Genomic DNA, 10238 nt, shown 5'->3' with positions numbered 1-10238 from the left:
ACAGGAAATGAGAGAAAAAAACTCAAGCCAGATGTTGGAGCTTAGGTGTGTAAACATGTAAAGCCTTATTTTGGCAACTAAGTGTGTGCCCTAGTCTTTGAGCTGCTGACTTATCGAAGTCAGGCAAACTCAGCTGCATGTGCTCAGTGTCTCTGAAGTCAGGCCAGCTACTTCACTGCAGAGATAGATTAAGTAGGTATTAAGTCATGTACAAGTGACCCAAATTAGTGTTTTATTAGTAATGGGGCCGAGTAAGGCTATTTATGTCCTTTCCTTGCTTTGTGCATGCAGCTTGCATTTCAGAGGGTTTTTATTGTTTAAATTGTGTTGGGCTGCAAGTTCATGTCCATGGTGTCCAACCACAGTCACTACTCGTCTCCCCTCAAGGATCTTGTCTGATTTTGAGATTAGAAAGGTAAGCAGAAGTACAAGTGTTTTCCCTCCTATCTGAATTCATTGTAAAAAAAAAAAAAAAAAATCTGTCTCCTGTGCAGAACAGCCTATTGTGATAAGAAACAAAATTTAAATTATTTTTGAAATGAGGGTAATTGAGATTCTTTGAAATACCCATGTCCCGTTGCTGTTTCTCTGGGGATATTGTTTTCTACACAACTGTGGCCAGATTGTACCACAAAACAGATCTTGTGGAAAGAGATGGCTAGGGAGTGAAAGATATGCAAAACTTAACATTCCCAAAAAATCAGCTCTTGCCAGTGCCTCTAAAATTTGATGAATTGAGGTAACTGTAATATTTGCCTCTTTTTGAAATGCATTCATAGTAACTTCTTGAGAAATTGTGCTTTCGTACTTGGAAACTGCATAGCTTTTGAGTTATCGTAGGGAGAAATTTCCTCTCTGCTTTACATGGTGCCATAAACTTTTCTGGCCAGCTTTACTTTTCCCATCTGGAACAATTTTGCCCTAATCTGTTACGAAGCAGCTTGTAATAAACTGCAGTTCCTTGAATGCAACTCTTATTATTGTCAGTGGCTTAATCCCCTACACAACCCGGTATTGGTACCAAGGAAAATTGACACCAAAATTAAAATACAAAACAAGAAAGCTTTAAAGATCAGCTGCTGGGTACTCCAGCACTTGTAACTTACCCGAGAAGTCTGTCTCCCTGATTTCTCTTCTTTTAAAATCTTCAACATGTACATGACATTCTCGCAGCAGTTTGTTTGCCTGGAACATGTCTTACTGATGGTGAAGCATTCTTATGCTTATTTTAAGCACCAAGAAATGGCTTTTCCACTGAGTCACTGTGGAGGTTATTCAGCATTCTAACGCACTGGAGTTTTCATTGCTGATGAACAATGTCTTGTACCAGTTTGGCCCTAGAGAGAAAAATTGAATACTTTAGCACCCCTCAGCATTGTGTCTTATCCCCATTCTGCAGATCGGAAAGGTGGCCCAAGGTTACAGACTCTGACAGAAGTGATGCCACCCAGTGACTGAACTGGAATTAGGTGAAAGTAAGAATGCACGTATCTAATCCTCCACTTCAGGTATCGATGGCAGTGCTGGTTCTTAACCTGGCTTTGTTTCCGTATACCACAGGCCACTCTAACCTCTGTTAGGCACGTAACTTTGTGCACAAAGGAAAACAAGAAATTAAAAGCATCTGCCTGTAGAAATACAGATAGGTGGCATCATTCCTGTGCTTGCCAGAGGTGGGTCTGAAAGAATGTGAATTGCGTTTACACATTTAATCCTGGTAAAAGGAAAATCTCCCATGAAACAGCCTTAGCAGGATATACAAGGAAACTGCTTCTCTGTTTAAACCTATTCTGTTAAACTCTCAGTCTCACTGCTGAAATCCACTCCTAAAATCACACTAAGGATAAACCAGCTAAGAAAATTTAAAGTTACCTTTAAAGGATAGCGTTGGGTTATGTGCCTAATCCCCACGGGAGATTTATCTCAAGCCTTTATCGTGTTTTTTTTTTTCCCTTGTACTATAAAATCTTACTGGGCAGAGAAGTGTGCGTTCCTTCGCTTGGCTGTCTGCAGTGCTTTTGTTCCAATGAGCTACCTGGGTCAGGAAAAGGTAATTTTCTGATCTCTGACATCTGTTTAGTAGAGCACCATAGCTGCAGTGTTATGTGGCAGAAGCGGCGGCCACTAGAGGGCAAGTGTGCTCCACAGTTGGTGTCATTGGGCTGTTGAAAATTGCCTGGACGTGCTCTTCTTATTTTGTCCAAGAAAAAAAAATATTTTGTTCTGATGAGCACTTGAATTACCTTCTTTGAAACACAGCAAAAGCCATCAGTGGCTCTGTACAAAGAGTGGTTTTGTGACTGCCGTTCCTCCAGCAGCGGCATGAAGAAATGCTTTTGCAACCTGAATTTTCGGGCCAGAAATGACATTATGCTGTGCGGCACGAGAAAGTTTCTGCAAAGAAAGTTTTCTATTGCAAATGAAAAATAATTTATAATTGATACTGGACCGATGTTGTGAAGTTTTACATGGATAAAAGCGGGCAGCAATAAAGTTAATTTTTGACTACTACAATTTTGTATAGATATGTATGTGACTGAGAACGAGTACCAGGCAATGTTTTGTTCTTCTGTCAGCCCCTTTTCGCCTGGTACAGAGCAGCACAACGTAGGGATTTAGAAGAAAAAGCTACTTTTAACATCGTGCGCTTGCCTCGTGCTGGAATGATTGATTGGTTGGTGTTTGGGATTTCTGGAACCGACACGAGGCGTTGCCAGGTAGGTGAGCAGGGGGGAAGTTTCACAAGCAGCAGCTCGGGATTGCATCATGCTCCGTGCACGCAGGATTACGGGGAGCTTGCTCACGTACCCATCCATCACCGTGAAGGGTGGATGGCTGACTAACCCCGCTTAGTCACCGCCAGGGCTTATTTGGGGGATGAGCGGGGCGCTGACAACACGGTGACTGCACACAGCAGCAGGGCTCTGGTGAAGCACACTGCAGGAGGGCCACCAAGCGACGCCAAATTCCCCCATTCCCCCTCTTCCCCCCCCAATTCCCCACCCGCCGCCATTTTGACCACGGTTGCCACGGCGACGCCGCGCCCGGGCTGACGCGGGCCGTGACGAGAGGGGCAGGGCCGGGCCGGGGGGGGGCAGGGCCAGGAGGGGCGGGGCGGGGCCGCGGGGCCGCAGCCGGAGCCGGGCCGGAGCCGCCGCCGCCGCCCCCAGCATGGTGATGGCCGAGCCCCGGCGGCCGCCCCCTGCGCTGCTGCCGCTGCCCCGCGGGGCCGGGGCCGGGGCCGTCCGAGTGGGCTTCTACGACATCGAGGGCACGCTGGGCAAGGGCAACTTCGCCGTGGTCAAGCTGGCGAGGCACCGCATCACGCGCAGCGAGGTGAGCGGAGACCCCCGGGTGTTCCCCGCTGTCCCCACGGTGTCTCCCTCGGTCCCTCCCCTCCCGGTGCTCACGGTCCCTCCCGGTCCCCTCATGGTGCCCCCTCCCGGGGACGGGTCCCCGCCGTATCCCCCGCGGCCTGCAGCCCCGCGGCCTGGGGAGGGGGCTCCGGGCGGTGCCCCCCCGCCTCCGGGGCTCGGTTCTCCCCCGGCTCGGTGCCCCCCGGGGGGCTCGGTCCCCTCCGGTCCCGTTGTGCGACCCCCGGAGCTCGGGGGGGACGCGGGGCAGCGGCTGGGGTCGCCCCGCGGCCCCGGTGCTTTGCGGGGAAGGGCTGCCCGCAGTGCCCTGCACCGGGGGGAAGGGGTTGGTGAGCAGACAAAACCCCAAAATCCAATTTTTTGAGGTCAGTAATCTGAAAACACCCGAAACGATCCGGTTACCGGGCGCTTAGGTGGTAAGCTCGCTCCTTGCAGCAGTAAAAAACGCCCCTAGTTTGGACTTCTAACAAAAACAAACACATTGTTCTCGCCGTGCCGCGCCAGGCGAGCGTCGCATCCCAAATACTCAATTTCTTGTTTCTCCGCTCGCCCAACAAAGCGGCAATCGCCCTTAAATCCTTCCTCGCCATCGCCGGGGAGCTGAGCGAAGACCTCGCGGCGTTGGGGCGCTCCGCTCCGAGTTGGCTGCCACACGCCAAACTTCGAAGTGCTTCGCTTGCAGGCTGTAGGTGGTTGTTTACTCTGCAGCTCCCGTTTCCCTGGCAGACTGCGCAATGGGCATAAAAACTTTAATCTCAAGTCTTAATTGGCATTTTAGAACGTGTATTTGTTGGCCATTAACAGCTCCCCGGTCCAGCGTGACTTCCCCACCTGCACCTTAAGAAACCACTAAATTCCCGTGCATCCCAGTCAGTGCGAGCTTGACTTTTGTCACCCAGCTTTCCTTTATCTGGGGAGCCAAGGCTCTGCTCTGCAGCTTTTTCTGCACCATTTTCACAGCAGATTCCCCTGTGTTAGGGGTCTGCATCCAGGTCTTCCATTTCTCAGTACAGCTACGCTGACTTTCTGCAGCCGGAGGTGTAAGCACGTTGCCTGGAACTTAGCCGAGGTAGTTGCTGGAAGTATTCACACAGTCTTTGAGGAAGAGGAACCCTATCAAGATCACTTCTGGTGATGTCAGGGGAAACTAATTCTAGCCAAGAACTACTTCAAATAAGTGCTTCAAGGCTGGGCCAACTTCACTTAATTTAGTGTTAGCTGACTGCACGCGTAGGAAAGTACAAGTCCTGCTTATGCTCTTTTTGGTGGAAGACTGTTCTTATTCCAGGCTTGTTCTGAACTGTAGTTTATGTTTCTTGGGTTGCGAACTTTTCAGTTCATCTGTGTGCAGAGTAGGACAGCTTCTGTTAAAGTTCCAGTGGAATAATATGCAGCTGCTAGGTTCTGGCACAAACTCACCGTCAGGTCCGTACTGCAGGAAGATCTGCAGCGTGCTGCTCTTGAGACCTGCTCAGAAAGTCCTTAAAAGAAGCTCTTCCACTCTCTGAGATCCTCTTGAATCTTCCTGTTTGAACTGTCCGAATCCCAAACCTGTTGTTTGGCCTTTTTACTGTAGGTACTTGGAAACCGCGTTTTAGATGGCTTTGACACATGATAATACTTGCTTGCTTTTTTACATTCTGACTAGCCAGCAACTGTCAGATTAAAAGAAAAGATGGCATCTTACTATCTTGAAAGGTCATAATTCAGGGAGCCTGTAAAGAATCCATCCTTCTTATGGAAAATACACTTATCAGAATATGGAATTGTAACTTGAACTGAAAAAGGTAAATATAGTAGCCATAAATTGTTAGCGAAACATAGGTCAAAATAAAAAGAAACCAGGCCTGAAGCAAAAGATACCATCTCCTACCCTGTCTTGTGTGAATACAAACCCAGAAACTGCACGTTGAACCCTACATTAATGGAACAATGAAATTGCAAGATTAAATAGTCAAACAGAAAGAAGCGCGAAAGTTGACGAAAGTGGGGGGGATTCAGTATGTGTTCGTAGTGACCCTCCGTAATGACAGACCATGCCGGGTGCCTCGGAGGGGACTGCGTGGCTGAATGTGACCTTTGCTTTGCTGCCTGTTTGTGTTTGTTGCCATTTAAGTTAATGACACGTGTTTTCCTGCCATGCTTATTTATCGCGTTGCCAAGAAATCCTGTGATCTCAGAGTAACTTTTGTTAATGAAACGTACACAAATAAGCATTTTTTTTTCCCTTGGAAGGAGGAGAGACTAAGAAAAGGCAACAAAAGTGATTGGAAACATGAAGTTGAGGAAGGTGTATGTTTGCTTCTAGTGAAATACGATGAGGTGTGAAATATGAATGGTAGCAAGAAGCTTTTGCTTGCTGTTGAGAATGGGTGAAGGCAGCAAAAAGCAATGCACTTTAAGGATGATGGCAAGTCTTTGCGAATGATCTGCGTGGAAGAATCACGTCCCTCGCACCCCAGAGCTCTGCACCTAACATCCCCTGGGGTTTGTCACCCCCGGGAGAGCGCTGGCCGCTGCTCCTCAAATGCAAATTAAACCCTTCCGACTGATAGTTCCTCACGGGGCACAGTGATGCTTTCAGCTCTCTGTTATGTTACGGGTGATTCATACTTGTCTCTGAGAAGTCCCAGCTCCTGGTAGGAGACGGGAGGCTGGTTTCCGTGCGAGTGCCTGCGCTGAGGAACGCCTAAAAGTGAGTGATAAAGTAGGGGGAGCAGCTCCCTGCGCTGTGCAGCCGGCGGTTTGGCTTAGTGGAGTAATTCAGTGGGAAAATGAAGCTATTGCCAAAAAAGACTCCGGGTGCAGATCTGTTTGCAGCCGTGGGCTCTGTGGATGTGTCGCAAGGGGCACAGGAGGAACGCGCTTGTGCAGGCAGAGCAGAGCAGCCCCGCAGGTACACCGGGCTGCAGCCTCCAGCAGGTAACGCTTCAAGCACCCCTGGTAGCCAAACCCTTCACTGTTGCAAACTGGAGTTGCACCAGATTGCAGAAGGACGCTTGCTAATTCTAATGCCTCTTATTTACTTCTTTGATGCATTGGGTTAGCAGCTCAGGTCCGAATTTCTCTAACCTGGGTGAACCCTAAAGCTTACACCGACGTGGACAAACTTCCTCTTGTGTGTTAACTTGTCAGGCCACGCTGGGGGGATGTTCTTGGAAAGATTGATTAGAGAATTAAACGGATGATGCAAAACCAATGGAAATTGAAACCTGGAGCAGCTGAAGGATAGAGCAACTTTCTTCTAACAAGCTTTGCTGCTTGACAGTTTCAGTTCCCAGATGCCAGATGAGGCTTGAGCAAACTCCAGTTCTCTAGCTCTCTAGCAAAAGAGGGAAGGAAGTGTGTGCTATTCCTAATATTTTTTTTTCTAAATCAAAAATAAATAATATTCAAACATATCTTTGCAGCGTTTGTAAGTTTTTAAGCAGCAAAAATGGGCAAGGGGGGAAGAGAAGGGAAGGAACAGGCTAACAGAATTTCTGCTTTTCTCTTTTTCTTTAGTGACCTTGAAGTTGTCTTGGAGTACGTATTCATATGTCATGTTTGCTCGTATTTTTTTGTTTTCTTTTTAGGAGATGTGATAACCTTTTTTTAAAAAAATAAAAATAAACACTAGAATCACAGAATCTGTGTAACTGTCCTTAATGTGGCATGTGCTAAGTCGGTTTGTTCATGTTGAGGTGATGATTGAGCATAGTAGAGAAAGGAGAATTCATTGCTGCGTGCAGTCAGTCTCTGCACTGCTTTCAGAAGATCAAAGTGATGCCGCAGCATCTCGGTAAGACACCAGCAGTTGTTAGCAAGCTGTATACTCAGGAAGAAAACACACTTTTCATTTAGGAAACTCTTCCCCATCCTGAAGCAGCTTCTCCACCTCTAAGAATTACTTCCCCTTTTCCTGTCATCGTGACACAGCTGAGATTACGGACAAAAACGAGCCGCTGCTGCTGAATGCACTGTTCCTTCCCGTGGCGTTGTGAAGAAGTGGCTGGATTTTAAGTATTTCCAAGTGCTTTTTCTCTAAACCTCCTAGGGACCTGACAAGATGCGTGAGAGCTGAAGATTGAGAATAGGCTGAGATATCTCATCTGCATTTGACTGCAGAAGCAGCGGTGCCAGCTGCTCCTGTGCTTCTTTTCACATAGAAGCCTGCCACTGTGTGCATGTACATAATATGCACATTGAGAGCTGTACTAGGATTGCAAATACCTTTTTTTTTCTTCAAGTAGCCACACGCTTTTACTCTGTGTTCAAAAAAACAACTGCTTAATAGTACCAAATAATTCCACATTATAAGGCAAAATGCGGTTTGCTCTAATGTATTTTTTGTTTTAATTAAAACCCTATTTAAAGTGCAAATACGGCTTACTCTTCATTATTTTGCCTGACTTCCTCTTGCATCTCAAATAACATATTCCTGATTAGTGGAGAACTGTGCTTAGGATTACTTCAGATATTTGAGATTGAGCTAAGGTGGATACAAAACACATCCATGTCTTCATGTATATCCTAGAGAGAGACGTCCAGTGGAAGTATTTAATCTTTAAAAGTGAAGAAGGAGAAATGAGTTTTGTCTAGTTTTTTTTCTGGGGCAATAGATACTTTTGTAATCTGGGCCAGCAAAGTTAAAAGCCGCTTGGAACTACTTGCGGATGTTAGGAGCTGGGAGCTGCAGCGCTCCGAGTTGTGCGTGGTATCTGGAGAAAGCTGGCAACAGACGTCGGGAGACCGGCTTGGAAGTGGTAACAGGCTGTATTTGAAATATTTATACTTTCAGTAAAAGGAATACTTAAAATTTAAGAGCAAACTGTGGAAGTGCCAAACTATACTGGAAGAAACGCCAAGAGTCTGTGTACTTGCAAAGCTAGATCGCTTCAATAGGATGAGGTGGTGGGAGTCGAGCTGCGTTGGAAAAAGTGGCAACAGCAAGCTGCGAGCTGCAGAGCCCCCCCTGCCTCCTCTGGGGGGTCAGAGGTATAGGAGAAGGAAGAAAAAATATTTATGTCCATCGAACAACTGGTGGGAGTACGATGGATAGAAAGAAGTTCAGCAAGAGCCCCAGAGGGTGGGCTGCTGTTACTTCCTTCAAATTGTCCAAAAAACTCTTAATTTATTACTTTGCAGTCTCACTGTTTTTGTTTTTGTTTTTTTTTCTCTTCCACGCTAGACCAAGCCTCTTTTATTTGAAGTCCTGTGTAGGTTTGCTTTTACTAGCTTCTCTGCACTGCATGCATTCCTATGTGCAAGAAGAGTAAATAAGAGAAAGTTACTCAAAGTTACTCTTTTTTTTTTTCCTTGCTTTTTAAGAGAGTTTCAGAAATGAAAATGCTCAGTGAGACGAAGGAGAAATTAAATGGACCGGAGCAGGGGCAGTCCAGAAGTTAAGTGCTGTGGGTTTTAGGCAAGGTTTCTGCACTGTGCTGTCTGTGTGAAGACTCAGAGAAACAGAATATCCGAGCTGGAAGGGACCACAAGGATCATCGAGTCCAGCTCCTGGAGGTGAAGAAAGAAGCTGCTGTGAATGCCTCAATTTAGCGAGACTGACGCTGTGTAAATCACTAATTAGGGTGCCAGTAAAGTTTAAATACCGAACAAGGCAGCAAGATTTTATTGCATTACAGTAGGCTGATGAAGAAGGCATTTGGACCGTCCAGAACACCAGATCTACCCAAGATGGGAGACAGCTTGTTGCTCGACTGAAAGATGCATTACTGGTTTGTGATGGGAATGCGAGATTGCCCCAGATTAATCTTTTAATTGGCTTGTAAATAAGAAAGAGTGGTTTCCATTTCTTTTAATTTTGGAGGTCACCCAAATAACAGGTGTAAAGCAGGGCAGATGTGGAGAAGGAATAAGAAACCGTCTTGTGTCTCTGGTTGGTTCCAGAGAGGCAGCAGAAAATAAATAAGAAGAAGTGGGGGAATGGGACACGTGGTTTGTTTTTTAATAAATATTTCCTAATGTATGTTTAAGAACTTGGTCTGACTTCAGTGGTTTGCTTTGATTTCTTTGATATTTTGCAACTTTCTAGCAAAGGGATTTCTTTGGGCTAATAAATTCTGCCCGGAAAAAAAACAGTCAGTTTATTAGGTGTGATCTTACATTAGGCTAGGGAGATTTAAAGGGGGGGGGGGTTGTGGTGGGTTTTCTGTAAGCTGTAGGAATGATGGTTTGCATCCTCTGCCGCCACACGGCATGAAGTCAGGCCAAAAAAGGAAGCAGTTTGCTGCTCTGCCTGGGCCAGCGAAGGGACCTGCAGGGAGAGGAGCTGCGGGGGAGCAGGCTCAGCGCGAGCCTGGAGCCGTGGGTTGGGACAGCCCCGTCCGATGCACGCCGCTCTGCTTCCTCTCCTGTCCCATTGCTTTGCAAGGGTGAAGCCAGGCCTTTATGATCCAGCTTTGTGTGCGCACTGAGCATCAGACAGCAAAAAGGTGGTGCAGCTGGAAGGAAGAGGAGTAGGACGGGAGGGTGTCAGGTCAGAACAGAAGCAGGTTATCTGTGTTTACTTGTGTTCTTTAAGAGTGTTGTCTTCTGAGTGAAATGACAAACTTTTAACAGGAGATGCAAAATCTCTTAGGACCTGTTGTGGGCATTACGGTTCCTGTACGCTTCTCAGCGTGCAGCGTTACGGCGTGCGCGAGCAGGCAGGGGAGGTGCTGCAAATACAGGTAGCTAGCAGGAGCACGTTGTGAAAGGAGACAAAGGCATTTCCGAGACACCTTGTGAAGGGAAAGCGTGTTTTGACAAGATCAGGCATCAGGATCCTCTGAGTTGGCGCATGTCATGCGGGGATGGAAGACGAGAGCTGGGGAGGAGGAGGTCAGCAGGCAGCGCTTGAAAAGCACTTTCAGTGCTTTCTTC

At 46.9% G+C, this 10238-nt stretch overlaps 1 protein-coding gene across 2 annotated transcripts in view; it reads left to right on the top strand.

The window, feature by feature from the left end:
* The first annotated feature begins 3102 nt into the window (after window positions 1–3102).
* Window positions 3103–10238, top strand: part of SIK2 (salt inducible kinase 2) — a 49822-nt gene continuing 42686 nt past the window's right edge. For both annotated transcript variants that reach the window (XM_083808550.1, XM_083808549.1), the window contains exon 1: window positions 3103–3336. In XM_083808550.1, coding sequence (XP_083664676.1) covers window positions 3172–3336 — 165 coding nt within the window. In that variant the 5' untranslated portion in view covers window positions 3103–3171. The remainder of the gene's footprint in view (window positions 3337–10238) is intronic.

The sequence above is a fragment of the Anser anser genome (genome assembly GCF_964211835.1).
Source record: "Anser anser genome assembly, chromosome: 22".
Taxonomy (NCBI): domain Eukaryota; kingdom Metazoa; phylum Chordata; class Aves; order Anseriformes; family Anatidae; genus Anser; species Anser anser.
Note: the sequence above shows the minus strand (reverse complement) of the source record. Positions and strands in the feature narration are given on the sequence as shown.